A 25,497-nucleotide genomic window follows, 5' to 3' on the forward strand; every position below is an offset into this window, starting at 1 on the left:
GCATCCGGGCATTTTTTTTTTTCACTTCCCAGAGCCATAGACCGGTACAGCCTGATCTTGGAGAGTACCATGAAGCTGAAGCAGGAGCTGACCAGCGAGTCCCAGACGCGCACCATCACAGAATTCCTGGCGGAGCAGCAAGCCGACAAGAAGAACTTCCGCGATGCCGCCACCAACATACAGATGAAGGTGAAGGAGCTGATCCACTCTGTCAACGGGTTGATCAACAGTGGCCAGACAGGTGGGAGAAAAGATAGCTGATTGTTCTGCTACTCTCGTACTGGATATTTTAGTTCTTTTTTTATTTAGACTCCAGTGGCATGGCGGGTGATAACGTTCTTATTATTTAACTCTTTTTACGAGTGTACTCGTAAAGAGGACCAGTCGGGGCTACGAGTAAACTCGGAACAGCAATACGGTCACGTCAAAGAAGCTAGTTCTGCTTGTAATTACCAAAATATGCAAATACGGCGATGCTAGCTCTGTCTGAATATTTTAATTTTCCAATGAACAGCGGTTTGTTTGTTTTTGATGGGTGTAGAAGCTTGAAAGATGTCTAGAAAACGCACATTCAGGACTGACGAATTACTTTTTGAAGTACACTTGGGTTGTGAAGGGGAATGAGACTCATTTTATGAAAGTGACTCTGAATCAAGTGCCGTAAATTTCGTTGTGGATGATAACAAACAGGACTTAGACTCATCTAATAGCGCGATTCAGATCATGGTGAAGGGGTCAGTACTGGTGTTCATGCTGTATCGTTGGGTAGGGCTAGATCTATAAAATCCAATGGGACGTCGTGTGTGCGGCAATCAGGGTCAAGTTGGAGGGTGGAATACACCTCAAAATTTACATTCTGCAATTGGTGTAATTCCTAACCACTTACATTTACAAAAACTGCATACAATTTCTAACTTAACTGCCAAATTTCCTTAAAACCTAAGAGTAAACATAAGAAATAGAGCACTTTGAAATATACACCCTGAATTCCGACTCATACGGCACGGCAGCTCCAGAACGGGTACAGAATCCACGGGGGTACGGCCAGGATAAAAAGAGTTAAGTGCCAGAGATCAGAAATGGACATTGGCAATCGGGATTTGCCTCTCGTTTCTTTGATCTAATAAGAAAGCCCTTTACTATCCTGGGTTTTTTTTCCATCCGCCATCAGCGCAAGTGCTCAAAAGTGTTCTCAAAAATTTGTCGCATAACTTAGTGTAAAATATATCCTCAACTGAGGAACATAGACGCTCCAACTTTTGCACAATGTCTTGTGTCAATTTGTCTCAAATTCAGTATAAATAATATTTTAAAAAGTCATTTTGTTGTGTGTGTCCTATTGTAGTGCACTTAACAGCTCACGATAGACATTTTATGTTTGTATCTGAATAAACTTATGGCCATACAGCTGTTTTACACCACTTCTAAGTCTTTCCTTTACTCCAGGAGTCTCAAACTTGCTGTCCACAGACCAGTTGAGGGGCTCTCGTGGCCCAGAGGTTAAGGTGTTGGCCTCTCATTCCAAGGTCCCGGGTTCGATTCCGGGTAGCGACCAAAAAATTTTCTTCTCTAAAATTGTCTCCTTTCACCTCCTTTCCTGATCTCTAACAATGTTCTGTTGTCTGCTTTCATTTCCACTTTCTACCCCCACCCCCTCACCTCCTTTGCCCCCTCCTGTGGGCTCCTGACTCTTTCTGCAGCCTTTCTACTGCTACTCCTTGGCTCCTCCTTACTGCTGTCTTTCTGCCACACCCCTGATCTTCTGCTAGGAAAGATCTACACCTAGCCTTCTCGGACAAGGGCGAAAAATCTCGGAGGGCTCGTGTGCAAGTTGCGCACGTTAAAGATCCCTTGGTGGTCTAAAATCGATAAGAGTAGGCTTCGGCCGCCACCCGGGCAAAATTCAAAATTTCCTACCAACGAAAAAGTATTAGGTGTGTCCCGCGCGCTCATATGACCTTATGCAGTTGCGAGCGCCGTAAAACCCTATACTAAACAAACAAACAAGACCAGTTGAAGCCCCTCCCAGGGCAATGTTTTTTCTGCCCTTACTTGACATCAAAGTTTAGTGTTTGTGCGGCTCACGCGTTTTCTCACATGCATGTTTTTGCCAAGGTGTTGCGTTTTTTATCACTTATGTCACTTATGTGTTACCATAGCTCAGTGACAGATTCGGGTGGTGTTTGTCGACAAGTGTTTTAAAAGTTAGTTCAATGTTGCAGTTATTTTTAAATTGTAGAAATCTGTTTTGTATGTGAAATATGTGATGCATCCCAGGCTCACTGAGACTCTAACCCTCATGGCACCCAGTGCCTGCTTTACTGTTTTGTTTTTTATTTGAGAATGTGAGATATAAGTGTGTGAGAGTTTGTTTTTCGGGGGTAGGGGTGTTCACATTTTTAATTATGTTGAGAACAAGTAGAGTAAAGGCAATATTTAAGAATGTGAGATATAAGTGTGTAAGTGTTTTTTTGGGAGTTTTTTCGCGGTTCCTTTTTAAAAAAAACTTTTAAAATTATGTTGAGAACTAGTAGAGTAAAGTCACTATCTGCTTTCTTATCTTTGCTACATGTGTGTGGTTTTTATTCTCTCTCTCTCTCTCTCTCTTCAGACCTGGACATGACCTTCCATCTGTACTCCATTTTTGACAACATTCAGCTTCTGAAACGGCACATCTGTGAGGATGTCAACAAGTGGAACATGAGGTGATTACCTGATTCCAAATGTGAAGCAGCGTGGTGAAATCAGGCGTTATTCAAAATAATTAAATTAATTAAAGAAACCAGCATTTTTTCGTCGATTTGGCAATGTTTATTGAATTTTTGTTTTTTGGCTCAGTTATTTTTATCATATTATTATTTAGATCACTCACTGTTTTCTCTGCTGTTCCTTTTCAGTCCGCCCAAGAGGCACTGATTTCTATGAAAACAAACCGCAGTCAAAAATGTCAAGAGACGTCCACCCGTTGTCAGGGAGGAAAGTGGTTGTTTGAGACAAGTGGTCACAAAAATTGCATTGGAGGAAATGAAAATTGGACATTTGTAGAGATGATTGTCTTATACAGATTCAACTATATTTTGTACCTGTATTTTTATAACGTGCTGTTTTCTCCTCTCCTCTCAGAATGCAAGAATTCATGGCCCATCAGCAGAAGAAGTCACGGACCCAAACATCCAACAAGAAGGATAAGGACTCTAGTGCAGCTGTTGTAACAGATGAGGTGAGAGTTAACAGTTTCTCTGCCTGCTGTGTTCTGTCTCTGTGTCTGTCTCTATCTGTCAGTCTGTTTGTCCATCTCTCTGTCACTCTCCCCCCCCCTCCTTCTCTCTCTCTCTCTCTCACTCTCTCTCTCACTCTCTCTCTCTCTCACACTCTTTCTCACATACACACACACACCCACATACACACACACACACACGCTCACCACCCTCCTCATCTTGTACTATATATTGACTTCTTAGTGTAAGACTCAGGAAGATGCCACTTTGAAAAGTGATGTTTGACAGAGTCTTGACAGTTGATGTATTGATCCTTGTTTTGGCTTCTGATCACGTGCCATGCAATATGTGTCGCCACGCTGTGGAGTCAGGCGCTCGTCAAAATAATGAAAGTCAAGACACTTGCATTTTCCCGCAAGTTTGGGAATTTTTATCGAATTTTTGTTTTTTGGTTCAACACCTTTCATGCCCCTTAAAGAGCACATTTTTGTTTGGATTTTACTGAAAAACGTTAATTAAAGGCTGAAGAAATGTAAATTTTCAGTTTCCACGTACTCTCAAGCTAAAGAAATAACTCAACTTTGGCGGCCATTTTCTTGCTAATTTTACCTCTGAAATCAGATGACCCTCACCTCCTTCAATCACACATATCTCGACTTCTAAACATAGATGGATATTATTTTCACCCAAAATAAGGAAAATGGACAGGCCTTATGATGGTACCATCAACTCCATTTGCCCAAAAATTGACGAGAGCCTGATTCCACCCCGTTTGTACCACATATGTTTTATCTCTTCAGCTGGAAAAGTCCTGGAGGGCTGGTAGCGACAAAAATTCCCTGAAGCCGTTACTGCACTCCTCTCACTCTGGTGGAGGCAACAGTCTGAGCCATGGCTCTTCCGCCCAAGGTTCCCCTGTGCCCAGCCACAGAAACGCCTCTCCTTCAGGGACAACAGGATCGGCACAGCCTGCCTCCCTCACTCCAGCTAGCCTTGTGGGCAGTGCCGGGGCCTCCTTAGCTGATGGAGGAGCCAGCGTGCAGGGGGTAGAGAACAGCCTCAAGGGTATGTTAACCGTGCACTTTCTTTTTTTAACTCACTCCTTCTTTCTGACCTTTTTTTTAAAAATGTATATGTTCTATGCCCCCATTGGTATAATTTAGCTCATTTAGGAGCTGGGCTCAACAGGGCTGCCTAAATCTACCGATTTTCCCGGTGGTTACCGATTTTGGGCCTGTTCTACCGCCATACTGACAAAGGGGTCAAAACTACCCGATTTGCGATGGGCACTTAGAGTAAAAGAAGAAAAAAAAAGCCTGTTATGCAGTGTTTCCAATCTTCCCAGTTTTTGTGAAAATCCGTATATATTTCGAAAGTCCCATATTTGCCGCATCATCATAAAGGCCCTTACTGTGTAACCTCCTTGATCATCATTTATCAACTCCATGCGTTAAAGAAAAAGAGAGAGACGGTAGATCTATTAGCCTATCAGCATTCCGTAGCATAGGATCTGTACTTGCATCTGTAACTTCTCGGACATTTACGGTAATTCTCAGCCATAAGTTGTAGGTTTTGCCAGGTTGCGCATTTTTCACAATCGACCATTTTCCCTCTGTGCAATTCGGTCGGCAATAGATTTTCACATGCAAATCGGCTAAAATCTGGTAATCTTTCTCCTTCCTTTCATTCATGCTTTCTGTCTATCTTCGGGTTTTTATTGCGTCTTGAAAATCTGTGCGTTTATTACGAAAACTGAATTGTGAATGTTGAACGAAAATTTGTATCAGAGCAAAACTTTAGCAAATCTGTCTAGATCTAGAGAAGTGGTCAGTACCGACATGAGGATTTTACAGCCGCAGGATAAGGCTGGGGTGCAAGAAACTGATGCTAAAATAAAACATAACAAAACTCTGAGGTTTGGACTTTCTACAATCGAGTGGTAAATGAAGGAAAATTAAAGTACAGGCATGGTGATTGTATAGTCAAGATAAGATTTCACAGATTTGCCTACTGTCAATGGTGCGATGACAAAATGAATAATGGCAATGGAGAATGCCATTTGCAATCCTTGGAAAGCTCTAAATTTCAGTTTATTCCAGGACATAGCCCCTGATCCCCCACTGAAACTTGCTCAGACTAAAAAAGAAACACATCTTTTTTAAATGCATTTGAACTTGAAGTGCCTGACACGATGCTGGAGGATAAGGTCTGGACACTAAATTTTATGATTAGAGCGCTGTGCGGCATAGTGCCCCTATATTGGATGCCCATGCCTCATGATAGCTTTTTACTGATTAAAACTGGTTATGTGATTTAGCAATTGGAAACATCAATATTTAGTCCATGATTCAGTGATTGCCAGATTTTCTACATCAAAACATCCCAAGCTCTCACAGTCATTCCAGCTCCGGCTCTCAGTACATTCTCTCTTCTAATGTCGCCTTTTGCTCTGCCGTGAGCCTAACTATAATGTTTTTTTGTAAATAAGATTTGTCTTGCATGATTTTTAAAATCTGTGAATGTTGAAACTCAAATATGGTTTATGCAGTTTTTGATGTGGCCTTTCCACAGGCTCAGGTCAGAATTTATTCGTCTTTATTTTAAGAGGAAAGCAGTTTAAAATGTCTGTCATACCTAACTCACTCAGGACTTGTCAGTGCTCCATGGGTATGCCATTGTCTACCCTCAATTCCACATTCAAAGTCAATACTGATTGAATAGGTGCCTCAAACGACAGTCCATTAATGCATTTAAAAATTCGTCTCGTTTCATAAACACTGTTCACCTTCACGTATGTACACAAAAAACAGCCCCTTCCCCTCCCCACATAGGTAAACATGCGCGAGGGCGTGCGCTCCCCCCCGCCCTCCCCCCAACCACACACACGCACACACACACACACACACACTCTCTCACACACACACTCACACACCCACACTTACACACACGCACACTCACACTCACACCCACACACACACACACACACACACACACACACACACACACACACACACACACACACTCACACACACCACACTGTACTTGCTCTCCCATCATTATAAACTGTATCCATAAAAAGGTGCAGTATGGCTACTGAAATTCCGTAGCAAAGGATCCGTACTCGCTTTCGTATCATCTTGTATTCTCTAAGTTTCTGATATTTTCAGTAATTCTCACGACAAAAGTAAATAGAAACCTGCCAGATTGCGCATTTCCTGCAATCGGCCTTTATAATATTGTATTCATTGCGGGTTGGTCGGCAGTACATTTTAACGTGCAGATTGGTCAAAATCTGTCGAGGCATGATCGTGAACTTTTTGTGCAAATTTCCTCTTTTCTTTCATTCACTCATTTTTTCTGTCTGTCTTTGAATTGTTGTCGCGGCTGGAAAATGTGCGCATTGATCAAGTAAATTGACTTTCGATTTTAGAAAGAAAATCTCTATCAGAAAGAAAGTTTTGTAAATTTTTCTAAATACAGAGAAATAAAAATTGTCAGGCCGATGATTCTACAGGAACATGATAAGGGTTGCAATGAAAGAAATTTAGATCTATGCTAAAACTAAAACTACTAAAATCCAGAATAATTCGAAGTTGTTTTCCCAAGTTGTGACATCCGACATTCAAACCTAAAAATGGAGGAAAATTAGACCTTACACCGGGTAATTAAACTCTATCTCTATCGTCAAGGCTCTCTATCTCTCTCTCTCACTTTCTCACTCACTCTCCCCCCCTCTCTCTCTTTCTCTCTCTCACACACTCACACAAGCACACACACAGGCACACACACGCTCTCACACACACACACACGCTCTCTCATACACACACACACACACACACTCAAACACTCGCAGTGTGCATGCACACACGTTTTCAAAATATAATTAACTAATATCACGAACAGCATATTGCTTCCCTCGATGGTAACTACTGGGGCAACGACAATCTTTTTTTCCCTTCTTTGTCTTTGTACTGTCTGATTTTGGGTTAAAATACCGAAAACAGACCATGAATTTACCTGAAATGAAAAGTCTGAGGTAGGCAGCCCTGGCTCCTCCCTGCCTTTCAGTGCCAGCATGAGCTGAGACAGGGACAACATCCAGGCACTAACGCCGAGATGCTTGATGAAAATTCTCCGTACTAGGGAAATGAACTCTGGTCCCCTGTGTGCGATGGCGAATGGCCTAAGCGCTACACCTCAGATGCCAGTTTTCCTTCCTTCCTTCCCTCCTTCTTTCCTCCTTCCTTCCTTCCCTCATTTTCTTCCTTCCTTCCTTCCTTCCTTCCTTCCTTCCTTCCTTCCTTCCTTCCTTCCTTCCTTCCTTCCTTCCTTCCTTCCTTCCTAATATGATGAGCATATTAAATGATATCTGAATTATTGAAGCAACTCTTTTTATAATGTTTTTGAGCTTATTTCAATGAACCTTGTAGCTGAAGTGCAATAAATGCTTCAAGTTCAAGAATGGTCAAGATTTGATACTTCTCTTAGGATAACTTTGGTCAGATCATACACTTGAGTGGATTTGCAGCACATCTTATTTCATGTCTACAAAGCAAACTTAGAGCTTGTGAGAACTAAGAATTGTGATTACTAAGAAGATTTCTGAAAACTTTGTAATAAAGCATTTTTTTGGCACCAGATTTTTGTTGTTGTAATCAATTCATTATGTCTTTCAAAAGAACAAAACTTTGAGTTGCGGAGGACTTATATGATTGGTTACTGAGACAATTATTTTTTTAACCTTGTCAAACTTTTTGGCCCTAAATTGTGTTGTAACCAGCATTCTTGTCATGTCTTTCATGAGAACATAACCAAGCCTGGCTGTTACTGAGTTTTTAACAGCGTGATTTTCCTTTACGCTTGTGATGTCTTATGTTCCTACGAGTATACTTGTCTGAAAATTTCTACCTGATATTTGTTTAACGCTTAAGAGTTGGCACGCCTACTGAGTAGATACTGCGTTAATGTTTTTTCTTGTTTTCTTCATTTATCTATGATATCTGCTTGCTGTACTACAAGTGACCTACTGTATCCTCACATAATTTTATATTAAATTGTCATTCTTTTCTGAACATGTTGGTGGGTAATACAAGCTTACTGCTTGAGACCTGTCTTGACGAAAATGCTACTGTGTGCTTATTTTCAACTAAACTTGTTGCATCTAAACAGAGAATAGGTCTGCAACTTGTAAGAGTCAATCACTTATTCTCTGTGACAATCTCCTTATTCATCACCAATGCCTTTCACCCCTGGCAGGGTATATGCCACATACAAGCTCCTTCCATTTATCTCTGTCCTGAGCCATCCTTCCAAGCTCGTTCCAAGTGAGCTTCATCTCTCTCATGGCCCTTTCCACGCATCTCCTCCATGTTTCCCTTTGCCTACCCCTGCCTCGTGCTCCTTGTGGGTTCCACTGCAGTGACTGTCTTGTGATGTTTCCGTTGGGCTTTCTTAGTCCTATTTCTACTTCTATATCCTTTTGTCCTGTCCTTTGCCACAGCTCTTCATTTCTTATTCTATCCTGCCACTTAATTCTTAGAATACTCCTCATACATCTGTTGATGAAAGTCTGGACTTTATTCTGTACTTCTTGTTGCATTGCTCAAAAGCACACTGCAGAACAAAACAAAACAAAAATTCGCTGTGGAAGTTACACCAGTTTGAACTCGTACCCCACAGATTGGGACACGGCTAGTGCTTCAACAACCCCAAACCCAACAACCAAAGCAGAGCCCAGCACAGGAAATGATGGAATGTTGTCGACGGCCGCCTCCAGCTCCTCCTCTGGGACATCCTCCCCACTCCCGCCCTCGGCGTCTTCCACCCCAGCCTCAGAACTGAACGTCAACATCCCCCCACCACTGTTGACCAATGTGTCGACTCTCTCCTCGGCTTCACCGTTTATTGTGACGCCATCGGCTATAGAAGGTGAGGCTTTGACCCATGTGTGACATGCTGTGTTATGTTTTATAGGGTGTTATTTTTGTTTTGTTTTGTTTTGTTTTGTTGTTTTTTTTCCCTTGCTTGATTCTAACAAATTGATGCCATCTGATTAGTATAACTTTATGCAGCTGATATTAACACACGCTTATGATCAGGTTAGTTGTTTAGTTGGTAGACCATACACTTACTTTTTTTCTAGTAACGATTCACTTCCTTTTTAAAGACTGAAATTCTCCACGTTTAGTGTAGTTTCAGGATAGTTATCTGAATCTTGATATTTAGAACACCACAGTGATATTATATACTTCCATTTAATTGTGTTATGTTTTTAATTTTAGTTTCATGACATACTATATGTGAGTCATCTTGGTGAAATCGTCAAAATCACAAAATTGAAGAAACGGGCATTTTCCCACCAGTTATGCAATTTTATCAAATTTTTGTTTCTTTGTTCAACCCTTTTATGTTCAAATGAAAACCCATTTCCGTGTTAATTTTATTGAAAAATGTTGATTTAAAATCAAAATATGTAATTTTTCAGTTTTCTAGGACTCTTTAGCTATTGGAGTTACCTAACTGTGGCGGCCGTTTTTTTCGCTATTTTTATTGCTGAAACCAAGCAACCTTATCTCTTTCAATCGCAAATATCTTCACTTCTGCTCAAGATAGATGGGTATTTTTTTTTAATCAAAAGCAAGATAAATGAACATGTTTTAAGATGATACCAATAATCCCACATGCCCCAATATTGATGAGCGCCTGATTCCACTGCGTTGTGACTCATCAGGCACTCATGTTTGTACTTAGAGTTTTATGTTTGTTTCTAGTGTCCTTCTCTCAGCAGCACTGAGAAAAATTTCTCTTGTGGATAGCAGAAACCGAATCTGAAACTTTCTCACATAATATTTTTACTTTGAGTTTCATGGGTCACTTTTAGCAGCAGAGAGAAAATGTATCTCTTGTTGATTTTAGGGATCAAAATCTTAGCCTATCTTGTCTTGTGTGTTGTAAATTTTGCACACCTCTTTCCCTCATTTTCATAAAAACCCAATACATTTTCAGTTTACGATTTAGTCGGAACTTGTAATTTCCCCTGATCCATCTGAAGTTGGCAAATTTGCAAAAATTACCTCTTTTTGGGGGAAAAAATTGTTTCACTATAGTTGTAGCCTTGCTTCTCAGGCTGCAATGAATTTGTTCGATTGCTCAACATTTACTGCAACTCAGGTCGTAGAAGTATGTTATGTGGGTTGTCTAAAGTGGTGGATATTTTTGCCACAGGGCAATGTCTAATCAAAGATGTTACATATTGCTGATTCTTTATGGCAAGCATATGTCAGCTGTAAACAATAAATTTGTTGTTAAATCATGTTGAGCATTCTATGAAGTAATATAATTGAAGCTTCTTATTCTTATTAAATAGTTCCTGGACATAACCACTTAACATAAAAATAAAAGGCTAGTTCCATTTTGGCTCAACTCTGAGTTTTGCCGTTTTGCTAATTCGGTGACGAACTGAACTACAAATGGTTGGAGGGCATTGCTGATAGGGGTAACTTGTTGTTTTTTCTCTTTTCTTTCTGTCTTGCTTCTTCCCCTGAACAAATTGAGTGTATGTGAATATGCTTTTCTGTAAGTGGAAGTTGTCTTCTGCAATTTCTTGTATCTATTTTTTTCCACCTCTCTTCCTTCTACTTTTCTTTCATGTAAACCAAAATTAGTGGGTGGTTGGCGGGTGCTCTGGTGTGGTTTGCTCCTTTTTTCCTATCAAACATCTATCGTCCTTATCTCCCCTTCATCTTTTTTATGTTTGTTTCTCTCTTGTAACACCTCTAATCTTCTGGCGCTCATATGAACTTATGGAATTGCGAGCGCCGCAAAACCTATACTAAAACTAAAAAACAAAAAAAACAAAAAATTTAAATACTCTCTCCACCCAGGCCTTGAAGACACTCCGGACGGTCTGTTTCACGACTTGAAAGGTTTCACCCGTCGATTTTTATGGACGTCGACCTTTGCCCCTCTGGCCCAGCCCTTTGACCTGAATGAGCACCACACTCTACCCTTGTGTGAGCGCGTGCCCATAGCTGTCAATGACAACGAGCCAAGCTCTATCATTGCTTATGCTTTGAGGTAAGTCTTTTCTATGTACTAGCCTCTGTGGAAAGGCACAGTCAGTCAAAAGGATAACTATATTTTTTTCTCAGGTAGCATAGCTGACAGCCTTGGGCAATTAAGGCAGGTAGTTTTTGTTTATGATAATTTTCCTGACTAGGGATAATTAAATGTTACCACAACAAAATTACCCAAAATGTGAGGGGAGTTAATTTCTGTGCTAAATGAGTTGTGTGATGTTTTCTATGGTCCTGTTCCCTCCCAAAGTTAAAGCTCACATGATTTAACTTTAGGTAAAAAAAGTAAAGTTGTTCCCGCAACCCATCCGGACATTAGGAATTGCCTTGTTAGTTAGACAACTTCCTGGGCCTTCAGCATATTGTGGTAGGGTGGCCAATTCCTTTCCATGTCGCCTTTACTTCCCCAACTCGAAGTCAGGTTCCCATTACTGCTGGGTGGGCAGGAGGGGGCGAAAAAAATCAGTGTCCGAACCGGGGCTCCAACCTGGACTTTCCGCTTCGGAGACGAGTGCATTAACTGCTCCTTCACCGCACCTTACTGTAGGTAGGTTCTGTATTTTGTTTTCCCAGTTCCTCTGACTACTTGTACCGGCTGAGGGAAATCCAAACATTGTCACGGCCTGGCTCTGCAGATCCCAGCTCTGCATTTTCCCAGTCTCACAAAGGAGGGAGCAAACTGGGAGACTCGTCTGTGCCGCTAGGGGCCAATGGAGATCCTTCCTCTGAAACAGGTGTGATTAAATACTTTCTTTTTCTTCTTCTTCTTTTACTTTTTCTTCTTCTTCTTCTTCTTCTTCTTCTTCTTCTTCTTCTTCTTCTTCTTCTTCTTCTTCTTCTTCTTCTTCTTCTTCTTCTTCTTCTTCTTCTTCTTCTTCTTCTTCTTCTTCTTCTTCTTCTTCTTCTTCTTCTTATTCTCCTCCTCCTCCTCCTCCTCCTCCTCCTCCTCCTCCTCCTCCTCCTCCTCCTCCCTCTGTAAAGGCTGATGTTCGCTGTTGGTCCTCCCGACCCCCATAGAGCTTTGCAGCTCTCTGTCCAAGGTTGGGCCAATACTTCCTTAAAGTGCCTCGAGCATTAGGCAGGCTTGTAGTAGATATCAAACTCAGTCGAACCTGCTCTAACCACCACTTGTATAAGACAATCGCCGGTACAAATGGCCACTCATTTCCCCCGTGGTGTTTTGTTGGTTTTTTAAACTTTTAAATGAAACTGTATTTTTCTCCTTGACAATTTGTGGCTGTCTTAGCCAATTTCAACTGTGTATCACCTAGGCTTTTAGTGATATGAACGTAAAAAGGAGGTAAAATGAGATCCCTTTTATTGATATCCTTTGGATGAAAGTGACAGTGTGCTTTCACCAAGTTCTGCAAAACAAAAACATGCATGCATAGCAGTTTCTCAATACAGCTACTGGATCGATAACAACAACTCAATACAGCTCATTTTCTCTCCCTCCCTACATAAGGAGGATGTGGTTTTTATTTAAAAGGAGAATTTGGGTTTAACATTCTAGTTTGCTAGTCGAAAGGTAAGGTGCTTGCCGTTCATTTGGTCGCTTTTAAACACAATGGGGTTAAATTGAAAAATGCTGTTTTGAGAAAATCGAAGGAAAAGTTTTTGCCCCTTGTTCAGTTTCTTTAAAAGACAAAGAGAGTTTTCTCTATAACCAAACAAATATACACACAAATGAAACCCCATACTTCTCCTATAGGTAGGGTAATGGTCACTTTTGGTGTAGGTCAAGGTTTCTGGAAACCCCCGAAATCTGGGTTAGCCCGCTTGTCCTTAAAAGCGACCATTTCAAAGTACCTGCTTTTGTCTCTTTATTCGTCTAGCATGATTATTTGATAACTTGTTTTGTTATGTTATTCTCTTCTCAAAACATGTTAATATTGATAAAGGTATGGGACTTGGGGAGAGAGATGCCTTATGATAGCTTTCTAATGTATGTAATATATGTTTGTAAATGGGGTATTTTTTTGTTTAGTTTTGGGGTTTTGGTTTGGGGTTTTTTTTTTGGGGGGGGGGGGGGGGGGGGCTAAAAGTAGGAGACAAATTGGAAAGACTTTAGTCTCATCGCCAACAATCCAGATTTTCCATGCCCAGCCTTTGACCTTGTAGGTGGGCATACATTTTGTGGGTTGGGTAGTGCAGGTGTGCTAGTCCAGTATTCGTGGACTTGAGTCCGAGCTTGAGTAATTTGGAGCTAATTGAATGAGTACTTTAGTACCTGAATCCTGAGCACAGGCTCATTGTATTTTTTGCCCATGCCCAAACTAGAGTTTTACCTATTAATTACCTAAATATAACAAAGTCGTTAAAGTAGAAAAAGAAATGTTCTGTAAAAACAACAACCAAAAATGTTTTGATTACTGAGAAGGTTTGAAAAGTGTGCAAAGAAAAAGAGTACAGCGGAGCAACAAACAAAAACGATGTAACTTGCGGAATATTTGTTTCGACTAAAAGCCTCCACTAGGTGAAAAAAGAAAAAAAGTACTCAAGTAATTACTCGAGTACTCAGAGGTTTTAGATTTGAGTGAGTACTCAGGCATCTAAAAACTACCCAAGTTAGTACTCACAGGGGCTAAATACTCTTGTGAACTCAAGATCTTGCACATCGCTTCAAGGTGGTAAATTTGAAATCCTTGCTAGGCGTGTGCACCTTTGGCTGTGTGTTGCTGAACGAACTGGAGACCTGAAAACTTGTCTTCTCTTACCATTTTTCTGATGAAGTTTTTGTATCAGTTAAATGTTATCCATGAGGTTTTCCACTAGTAAAGATTTAAAATAAGCACAATTAATCGTAAAATATCTTATCCTGCAAGTCGTACAGTATGGTAAGAATCGACTCTTCACCCCTAGACAAGTGGGTGGTTGAAGGGTGCTCTGGTGTGGTTTGCCTCCTTCTTTCCTATCAAACGTCTATCATCCTTAAATCTCCTTCTTTTTTTTTTTTTGTGTTTGTCACTCTCTTATAACACCTCTATCTAATCATAGGCCCTTAATTGACTTGTGTTGCAAGTGCCGTAAAACGCTTACTAAAACTCCAGGCAAAAAATCTGGTGGAGGCGTGCTGTCCTTCCTCCGAGGCAGCTCGCGAGAGGTGAACCCCCAGCAGCAGTTTCCTGGCTTAAGCCCGACTGTGGAGGCTGTCCGCTATGTCCCAGCCTCGGAACGAGGGGAAGCTGTCAGTGCCTCAGGTAGCTCATCTATACCAGGCTTGCCAACTCTCCTGAATTTCCTGGGGACTGTTCCGGATTTGGCAATTGGAGGAACTTGAGGGAATATTAAAACGTTATTACGCTGCTTCATAACCTGTCCCGCTTGATGTGATTTTTGTCAGTTGTTACATAATCTGCTGTCATAGCGTTGTATGTCAGTGACTGGGTTTTTTTTTAAGTTGGCAAGCCTGCAATACCATAGTACAGTAGTCTCTGTCTATAATAATGCCGAGTCTGCCTAAGAACTTGCTTTTACTGTGTGTGTGACTGACTTTGTTTCTGTTTACAGTGACATTTCTAAGAACATTTTCTAAAGATATAGTTCTGCCTGCAAACGTGGTTTCAAGGGTTGAATTAACTGGTACAGTTGCAAAAGCAGTGCTGTGTTGTGCATGCGCTGTAACCCAGGATGTCTAGCCTACACATGAGCTTTGACATAGTAGTTTGGACAGTGGCTTAATGGTTTTTAGTTGTTTTATTTTCAATGGGGGAATAAACAGGGGTGGGGGGGGGGAGTTACCAAGTAACTAACTCATAAGAGATGAGTGGTACCCCTTGAAATCAACCTAAAAATCATATTCCTGTAAGAACTGATGGAGGTTGCTTTTTCTTTAGTTTTGGATGAGAAAGTTCTCAGACAGAGAATAATGTATATGGTCATTTGTTGTGTTTGTCTTAGACCTAGATAAATCAGTCTTGCTGGTGGTCAGTGAATACCCTCTCAGGGTCTGCTTCTTGACTTTTTTCTCTTCAGTCCTGATATCAAATTTCTTCCACTAGCATCTGTGATGTAGTAGTATTGCACTTTGCAGTCACACTTGAGTTAGATTCCTGAGTGAGGAGAAATTTTATCGAATATCTCAAGTCTTTCTGCTGGAATGTTGTTTCTCTTCCAACCCAGGTTGGTCCTAAAGGGCAGGCTGGAAGCTTGCCTCCTAAATGATCTAAATTGTGTTAATGGGAACATAAAATCTTGTAAATACTTTTTTTCTTTTTGGTAAAATTTGTTTTCTCTTTGAAATGTGGCCATTGTTGTTTATCTGTGAACTGCATCCTAACAACAGCACGACAGTGATTCCATGTTGATCATTCTCTCCCCAGAGAGTGTAGAAAACATGGAGATCATGGATGATTCAATACTGTACCCTGACGAGAAAGGAAAAGGAACAGGCAGTGGGAACAATGGTCCGTCGCCTCACATAGAGCTGCAGTTCACAGATGCCACTGCCAAGTTCTACTGTCGCGTCTACTTTGCCGACCAGTTCCGCAAGCTGCGGAAGTTGATATTTCCTGGCAGTGACAATTTGTTTATCAGATCTCTCAGCCGTTGCAAGGCATGGGAGGCCAAAGGAGGCAAATCAGGATCGTCTTTCAGCAAAACTGTTGGTGAGTAGAAATTGGTGGTAGGGAGAATACACTTACTTTTACTTGATTTTTTTCTCTTTTGTGATATTCTTAAATGTTGTGAGTTATTTTTTGTCTGAGAGAGAGAGAGTAGTTGAGGGAGGGAAGACGAGAGAGAGAATGAGCGAGAGAACTTGATTGTAGGAGTGTGTTAATTTCATTTCTTTCAATTATTTTTTTGTTTGAGATTCAGAATTTATTTTCTTCGAATTCGCAAGATATTTTATATTATTATGGCTGTGATAACTGAGGTCATGCTTTGAATTCTACTGATACAGGCCGTCTCATTTTATGCATGGATAAGGTGCAAGACTTTTTAGTTTTCGTTCACTTTGTTGATTTTATTATGCTTGACTCCTATGTTGATGGCTCTGGTTTGAATCCCCATCCAGAGATTTTTTCAATACATGGGTTGTTTGTTTTGTTGTTTTAGTAAGAGTTTTAAGGCACTTGTAACACAATTAGGTCATATAAGTGCTGAAGATCAAAGGGAACAGGGAGAGATGACAACAAAAGATGCTTGATAGGAAAGAAGGAGCAAACCACATCGACCCCCACCGACTACCCACTACGGTTGTTTTTGGAGTGTTCGGGACTCTCTATCGGCTTGCTTTATCCTGTCTGGGATGAGCTTACTTTTAGTTAAGAGGTCTTGCCTCCTTATGACCTTTCAGTGTTAACATAGGTGTTAAACCCTTATGTTAACATTTGAAATAGGACACAATTTACGCCATTGACAAAGCAGACTGACTAGTCAAAATAAGATCATACCTACCAAAAACCACTTGAGTAACACAACTCAAAACTACAAAAATGTTCATCATGGAAAACTACAAAGAGGTATGAATAAAGCAATGGACAAGAGGTCTGACTGGCAGACCAGTTTACAATCACATAAGAAATATAAGCCAAATTGACAGCATAAAAGCTCTCTATAAGAGGTAACAATACAGCATATTCCTGTAAACTATCCCCTAAATAAAATCTATCAGGAAAAACCACCGATGTGCTTGCTTCATGACGATGTCTATGAAACAGTCCAACATCTGCTCTTTGAATGTCACAGACTAGAGAATCCACAAAAGCAACTTCCTCCTGCCATCCCTACCACAGGCAGTACCTGCTGCAGCAAAGAACAAGTTTTGAAAACCAACCTCTGCCTTTTCTAACATGGCATTGGGCAGATGGCTACGCACTTGAAAGGTTTACTGGATTAACAATGATGCAATAACCGATCTATTTTTTTTTCTGTATTTTCTTTCCTATTCAGATGATCGTTTCATCCTCAAACAAATGTCCAACATGGAGGTGGAATCATTTGAGAAGTTTGGACCTCAGTATTTCCAGTATATCAAGAATTGTTTAGCAGACCAGGTAGGATTGTTAGGGCTGATCACCTTGATGTGACTGGTTTCCATTCTGGCTACCATACAAAAGCTTGTGGTTTGATACTGATATTGAATTAGGTTTTGTTTCTTTTCTCCTTATATGGAGAACATTTTTTTGTGTGTAGATGAGAAAAAAAGATGTGAAGGTTGGGGAAGGGCAGGGGCAGGATGGGAATTGTTTGTCTAGAAAAGTTTTAAACTACATGTGTGTAATTGAAATGCAGTTGGGTTTTTTATGGGAGAAAAAATTTTTTGCTGAATTCAATTTTATTTATTCTCCTTTTTTAAATTAATTTTTTTTTTAGGGTGGAGTCTCTTTTTACATTATATTATGATAATAGGAAAGATATCTTCTCTAGCGCCCTAGTGCTTCACTATAAAATAAGATTTAAATTAGCATTCCGTGCATACTGGCCCATACAGCCATTTCAAAGACATATTCACCCATAATATGATAGGAGAATTCGTACACAAACAGATAATCATTGTGGCTACTGGTCACACTTGTTGTTGAAACAGGAATTTAAAGTAGATTTGGTTTTAGATCAGATTTAAATGCTGTCAAAAAGACGCCCCTCTTAAATGCAATGGGGGAAATGTCACGTTGAGGGAGCAGCAGTCTAAAAAACCTACTTTAAATATTATAGATTTTACAAGGCACAGTCTTAAAATGTCATTTACTAATGGACCGTAATTTTCAAAGTAAGCTAGATAACTGAAACAATGCTGAGCAGGGGTCGCACTACTCTTTTGTTCGATACAATATTATACTGATGTATTAAATGGGAGACTTGTCACATACGAGCAGAGCAAAAGTTACTAACCTTAGCTAGAAGTTGTGAAGATGAAGTCAGTAAAAGTATGTTTAGTTTGTGCTTTAGAGCTCAGTGGAAGAATTAAATTCATTAATTAATGTGGTGACCTAGTCATGAGTACACTACGTACACATTATCCAAGGTATTTTCGCCCTTCTGGCGGCATGGCAACCGGTCAGGCAAGCTGACATTGCACACTGTTGTTTCATGACCGTTGAGAACATCCCAGTAGAGAAATATTTGATGAACCATGATCTGTGATGTTTGTTTACAGATGTATCATTTGCAGAAGAAAAAGAGCCAAAAATCCCAACCATGACTGTTTGTTGCCAAGTACTTCTCTAAGACTCTGTTTTCATAAATTTACAGCAACCCACAGCTTTGGCAAAGATACTGGGAGTGTTTAGAATTGGTTTCCGCAACTCTCAGACCAACCATGCCCTGAGGCAGGACGTGCTTGTAATGGAGAACCTGTTCTACAGCAGGAAGATCACTCAGGTAAGGAAAAAGAGTTTGTTTAATAAGTAAAGTCTTCCTTGTTTAACATCACCACTCACATTTTTGAATACTTTTTTTTGTCTTTTATGTGTATTGTTTTTTTTCCTTTATTGACTGATTTCTATTCAAAGTTAATGTTTCTTTTTTCCAGTTAAAGGGGACTTGATACATCATTATGATATTGAATAATGTTGTAGAAAACAAAATCGCAGTATTGTTGTCGCAATTTGACAGTCTTCTTACATTGCCTTGTAACAGGGATTTGACTTGAAGACTCAAAATACCTACATTGACTCATTGTGTGCAATGAGATGTTAAATATCGTCACTGCCGGATTCTAAGCAGCTTACTCTAAAGATACATTGTTTTTTTCTTTTCCTGAATTCTGACTGACATCACACAACACATCTTATAAATAGCTTTCAGCCAGACTAATGTACTCAAATGGTCACTACAATGTTGGATTCCAAACAGCTAAATTGTGTATAATATTAATAGCTTTGGTTTTTAGTTTTAAGGAAATTTTAAGGAACCGAGTTTGCTATTTAGAATCCTGCAGTGATGATATAAAAGTGAATATGAAAGCAACAAGCTGTTTTGTGTTTTGTTTTCTTTTTGTTTTGTAAATGAAATTTAACCTGAAAGGCTCAAAATGACCCACACTGTGTGTTCCAAGACAATATAAAACACAAGCAAAGTGCCCTAATTGTAGTCTTTCATATTTGTACTTCTTTTGGAGGGAAAGAAATTTTACTTGAAAGGCTCAAAATGACACGTACTGCATGTCGTAGGATGATAAAAGAACTATTGCAAAGTGTCTTTCTCGTTGTTCAGTATTTTTCATTGTTGTCTCATGACAGAAATTTGACTTGAAAGGCTCAATGCGAAACAGGCTGGTGAATACTGCCAGCAAGCGGGCAGAGGAGGAGCTGGTCCTTTTGGATGAGAACTTACTGAAAAGTGAGTGGTCACCTTCCTGGTAGTGTGTGTGTGTGTGTGTGTCTGTGTCATAATTTGCTGATGAAGTTGTGAGTGGTTTTGTTACTGATTAGTGTGTATCCATATCCTTGTGTCTATGGATGGGTTGCTGTTAAAAGAAGAATTTTGTGTATTTATGTGTGTGTATGTGTGAGAGAGAGAGAGTGTGTGTGCATCACTTCTGAGTTATAATTTTCTGGAAAGAAGTGTGTTTCTACCCGGAGCTAAAAGATGTTGAGCCCAGCGTACTACAAATTGATGAAGCGTGGCCAACAAGCGGAAAAATGGCGGTTTCTTTGATTTCATTATTTTGACGTGCGCCTGATTTCCCCGCAATGCCATCCATGAAAAATGAAAGAAAATTATGCTCAATGGTTTGTCTCTGCAGCTGAAAGAAAAATGCATTACTATGATTAGATTAAGAGTGATATATGAGCTTTAATTCTATTTGACCTTCTATTTCTCCAATAGGCAGTGTGGAGAGTCCCCTATACTTACGACCTCACAGCAAGTCTGTGCTGAAGTCTGCCATCACAAGTGACTCCAGTTTTCTGTCCAGCAATTTGGTTATGGACTACTCACTCCTCGTGGGCATTGATGACGACACACACGAGTTGGTGGTGGGCATTATAGGTGAGGAGGCCCTGTTTGTGTGTATGCGTGTGTGTGTATGTTTACAAGAATGAAAAAAGCTCTGTGTGTGTGTGTGTATGGGGCTGGGCAGGTACCCACTACTGTAGGTGATGTCAGTACTGGCACCAGACCTCCAGTACCGGTACTGGGAAGGTGTCGACACCAAGTGGTGTTGGCTCTGGCAAGTGTTTAGCATAGTGGGTGGTGTGCCCTTGGAACTAAAGACCTAGTTACTTTGCAGTGTGTCGAAACTGTAAAGTCAGGTGCACAGCACAAAGCACAAGGTGACCTTGATACATGATATCTTGCTCAAAATTAACAACCGATTAAAAATAAAATTATGTTTAAATTTAGATATAGCATCAAATCAGGCTCATTGCTTACAATTTTGCTTATTTTGCTCCGCTGATTCCGGAAATAAATTCCTTAATTCATATTAACTAATTTAGAAAAATGAAAGAGATATCAGTATGGAAATGGCTGATTGTACACGCTATTCGTGGTTTCTAGTTTTCCATGTTTGTGCTATCTGTGCCTGACTGTAAAGAATTTCTCTATTCACCTTTTGCAGACTACATCCGCACGTTTACATGGGACAAGAAGCTCGAGATGGTGGTCAAGTCTACAGGCATCCTGGGCGGTCAGGGGAAAATGCCCACAGTAGTCTCACCTCAGCTCTACAAGGGACGCTTCCTGGAGGCCATGGACAGATATTTCCTGCAGGTGCCAGACCGCTGGATGGGGCTTGGCAGAGGTGGGTTCAACATTTTTGCCTCTTCTCATTTAGCTTAACACTTTCCTCTTCAACGCAGCCAATGAAAAAAAAAATGAGAAAGCCACACCAGAGCTTAGTCCAGCTAGGCATGCATCTTGTCTCTCCTAGAGAATTCTCTCAATGGTGAGTATAGCTGTTATGGAAGTAGAGCAGTGACATTAAGCTGTTACTTTATTTTATTTTCATTTCTAGTGAGGAATGTATCATTGTCAGCAGTCAGAATTTACTTTTTATTCTCTTTAATTGCATGTTCACTGGAAGTTTTTGAGCAAATGGATGACCAATTGTTGACGAAGAATGTGAGCAGGAAAGGGTAAAAGCGACATGCAATTTTGACAGACAACACGGTGCCGCTAACTTCCTGTGAATCTACCCATAAGTCGTAGAATCCAGTGTAACTTAAAGTTGTATGTATTTGAACTCGAATTGTTTCATCTCTCAGTCAACAAATCTCAGAACGCTGATGTATGTTTTTTTCATCATCTTTGTGGGATCAGCTCCCTGTCACTACTGTCAGCTCTTTCTTAAATTGTGCTCTATAACACGAATGAAGCCAACATGATGATCGTATGGGTATATGCTTATGTATGTGTGTATTTGTTTTCCTTCAGTATTATCATATTTTTTTCTCTTCAACTCGAATTCAAACCAACTGTTGCTTTTCTTTCTTTTTCTTCTTGCAGAGTCCACAACCCGGGCCCATAAAGTGGAAACTACAGAGGGCAAGGAATCTGCTCGTAGATGACGCAGCTATTGAGGTCAGATCAGGGCAAGTATAGAACCCATTATAGAGTACAGATGGACTGCTTTGTGTAAGACTCTGCCTTACGCCATTTTGGAAAGTGACATGTATTGACAATGGAGTTTTGCACTAAGCAATGCAGATGAAGAGACCATATGTATGACCGAGTACTGGAATGCTGACCAGCGCACATGTATGACTGGCAGTTGAGATTAAACTGGGAAACGTGTGATCCAACACAAGAGTATAGTGAGGACATGTTTATGTATGGCCAGCCTCTTACATACTTGTCAGGATGTATGTGTACAGCTCTAGAGGTCATATCAGATTCTGTATGTTATATGTATGTCCCAACTCTTGGGTGCAAACTGGACTATGTATGACCCAGCAGTAGAGTACATACCCGGATGTCTGTATGAGCCAGTTCTGTAGCATTCACGAGGACATATGTATGACATGGCAACTGAGTTTAGATGAGGAGACATATGTGTCACACTGTGGTGGAATCAAGCACTTGTTAATATTTTGGCATGTAGAATTATTGGCATCATCTTTAACCTTATCTGTATGCCCTTGGGTCATTTTATCCCCCTGGGGTTATATTCTTCACATTTTAGAATACTTCAAGTGCGAAGATCTCTTTGAAACTTTCAGTATATCTCAAAAAATCATTTTGACAGACTGCTATGCAAAGCGTACGGATCAAATTAATGAGTAAATTTCCTCTTTGGAAAGTGGTGGCACAGAGTTCCCCAAGTCGTTTGGGGATAGTAAAACACGACGTACGGGTTAAGTTAAGCTTGTTCATTTTGTCTTGTCTTTGATGTATAAAATGCCCATCTTTCTTGAATAGAAGTCGAGACATTTGTAATTGATGAAGCAGGGAGTTACCAGTGCCAGAGGTAAAATTAGCAAGAAAAAGGCTGCCGAAGTTTGGTGACATCCATAGCTTGAGAGTCCTTGGCAACTTAAAAATTTGAATTTTTAAAGCCTTTAATCAATGTCTTTCTGTAAAAGTCCTCACAGAAATGTGTTTTTAAATGGACCTAAAAGGAGTTGAGCCAAAAAACAAAAATTTGATTCGAATTGCTAAATCAGTGAAAAAATGCCAGTTTCTTCGATTTTTTTATTTTGACGAGCATCTGATTACACCATGATGCCTTGCATATGATATTGTAAGACTGAAAAAAATTCTTGTACTTGTCTTGACAAATATATGACAGCGTGAGAAAAACCTATTGGACGCTGTGGGAGATATTTTTTCATGTATGCATGATTGAAAACACTCTTACAGCGGGGATGAAACGAGTGTGACAAAAATTTATACAGGCTAAAAAGGAAATGATTTTATTATCATCTTGAAATGAATGTGATGCACAGGCTCTGAGGAATGTTTTCATATTCAGATTTGTTTTTGTTTTTTCTTAAAATAGAATCAATAAATTTATTCATATTTTCTCAATTTCTAATCTTTTGAATGTTTATACGTGAATATCAGAAATTCTGGTAAAGGCAATGACATAAATGGTAAAATATTGCTCAGGAAATACAGCAGGATGTAGAAATAAGCTTTAATGATGTCACAAAAATATACTAACGGGTTTGAAAGGTTTTTCCCATGCTGCTACTCATCTATGTGACCAAATACGAGAATGCCGAAACATGGACGTATGTACAGAAATTACAGCCATATGTTTTTGAGAATTTTTCAGCATGGCCGTGCCTGTTGTGGACTTTAATCCATGTGAAGCTGTGATGAATATAATGTGATGCTTAGCCTACTTTCCTTTCCTAACTTTGTGGTATGCGGCACATTTTGTTTTACATTCCAATGCTTTCAAGTCTTAAAGTTGTGAATTTGAGATTTGAATTAAATTTATCGTAAGGGGAAAAACATTACGCTCTCCTCATTAATGTGATGTGGGAAAATATTCATTTATAATACCTTTTCCTGCTTGATGTTTAAATTTTCCCTTTAGAAATGGTAAAGTTCCAATGCTGCTATGTAGATGTTTACATTGGTCTCTGACTTGTGTGTTTATTTTCTTTGAAAAAGCTTAGTGCCATCTGAACAACTACAGAACATAATTCTATTTCTTGCTCTTGTTGTACAAAATGATCTGCAAGAATTTGCATGTTGTTGTGGCTGGGGAAGGGGTGGGAGTGGGGTTTGTTTCAATTCCTATTTATGTGACATTGCTTTTTAAATATGACTGATTAGTTACTGTGGTCTTATAACAGAAAGGGAAGTGGATAGATGTGCTTTGCCAAATGTGGAATGTTTTAGCTGGCCTGTGCTATTAAAATTTCTGTGTTGTGTTGACTGGAACAATGTTTTGTCTTTTCCAAGTGTGGGACACCCATTTGCTTGCCACAGTTCAAATTGTTAGCCATTTGAGCTTTTCTCTTTCAATGTTGATAAATTACTTTCACAACGCAGATTTGTGTGTATGCATGTGTGTGAAAGAATTGATTGTGCTGAAGTGAGTAATACTTTTTTTTTAAATTCCAAATTTTATGTCTGCTGCCATGTTTATTCTTATCGAACCATACACTGTGCTTCCTAAATATATGTGGTGTTACTGTTCCATTGACTTTTCATTACTATTAGTAACTGAAAATCTCTTTACTATTAGTAACTGAAAATCCCTGGAACTATTAATAGAATACTTTGTTGAACACAAAGGCGTTCAAGACTAATCAATGCTGTGAACACAAAAGGATTTCAAATCCCTGAGATTTCATTTCCCCTCTTTGTTCATGTATACAAAAAGGAAATTTTACAAGAGAGGCAAAAGACTAACTTTTTGTGTGTGTTTCAAATTAACTAAAATTTCGTCAGTCTGATTATTTTATGTCAATATTCATTGGTCAATCTAACTTTTGGCTGATTTGCTGAGGTATCCACTACATAGCTATGGAGTAATTTATTAACGTTTCTTTTGTCATAATAATATCAATATATGTAATTGGGTCACAACACATATTTTCAAGACCCAAAAACTTCCTTAATCTTAACTGTACAACCATAAAACCAAAATAGAAAGACACGCCATAAAAAGGGCTTTCTCTTCGGTGTAAAAATGCTACTTGACCTAATTACACATATATAGTGGGGGTTTTTGTTATAAGGCGGCAGATCTGCCTTCCTGTGAAGTCACAGTTGTGATGCTTTTAACGTCTTCTCTGTATTCTGTACATATCTATATTCTAGCATCTTTGTGACAACTTTTATTATAGATGCACTTTGTGCCCCCATATAAAGCCACAAGCTTCTGCTTTCCCCTGTAATTATTGTATGGGCTTGATGCTCCTTTTCAAGATTATTAGGTTAGTAAAGGATGGAACCTTTCTCTCAGATAAGGCAGAGACAAGTGGGTGGAGAGCCTTGAAAACTCCACTGGACTGGGGTGTCTGTGGACGGCCTGCCCACCCTGAGAAGAGGCCATTCATGTTGAGGGTAGGAGGGTACAAGGGGTTTTCATGAGACTGGAAAGACCTAACTGCCCTGTGACCGTGTAATTCCGGTAGGGTTCACGTTGCCCATTCCCCGCCACCAATGGCTACTGGCTAAAGTTTTCTACTCTTTCAAGAGGTATCTGCCAAGTGGGAAAGCCATTGGATCGTCACGTCCTGGGTCGTTGTGCCTTTACTAAGAGGTCCAAGGCTAGTTGAGCATTCCGCTTGATCCATCCCCTGCTCCCAGACACTCTCAAACTGGCTGGTTCCTTCTCAGCCACAGAGGGTGTG

General features: G+C 39.9%; 1 protein-coding gene across 1 annotated transcript in view; it reads left to right on the plus strand.

Annotated features, from left to right (window-relative positions):
* The window catches only part of LOC101860919 (1-phosphatidylinositol 3-phosphate 5-kinase), a gene marked incomplete in the record, with an annotated part of 67,676 nt that extends 44,940 nt beyond the window's left edge, over window positions 1-22,736 (plus strand). Inside the window, 15 exon segments of the mRNA XM_035971875.1 lie at window positions 33-241; window positions 2,612-2,705; window positions 3,124-3,220; window positions 4,019-4,283; window positions 8,898-9,146; window positions 11,102-11,294; window positions 11,867-12,027; window positions 14,344-14,493; window positions 15,616-15,900; window positions 17,189-17,292; window positions 18,491-18,619; window positions 19,480-19,579; window positions 20,069-20,230; window positions 20,802-20,984; window positions 21,689-22,736. Coding sequence (XP_035827768.1) covers window positions 33-241; window positions 2,612-2,705; window positions 3,124-3,220; window positions 4,019-4,283; window positions 8,898-9,146; window positions 11,102-11,294; window positions 11,867-12,027; window positions 14,344-14,493; window positions 15,616-15,900; window positions 17,189-17,292; window positions 18,491-18,619; window positions 19,480-19,579; window positions 20,069-20,230; window positions 20,802-20,984; window positions 21,689-21,750 — 2,443 coding nt within the window.
* Between the last annotated feature and the right edge of the window lie 2,761 nt (window positions 22,737-25,497).

This window comes from Aplysia californica, unplaced genomic scaffold (assembly GCF_000002075.1).
Source record: "Aplysia californica isolate F4 #8 unplaced genomic scaffold, AplCal3.0 scaffold00525, whole genome shotgun sequence".
NCBI lineage: Eukaryota > Metazoa > Mollusca > Gastropoda > Aplysiida > Aplysiidae > Aplysia > Aplysia californica.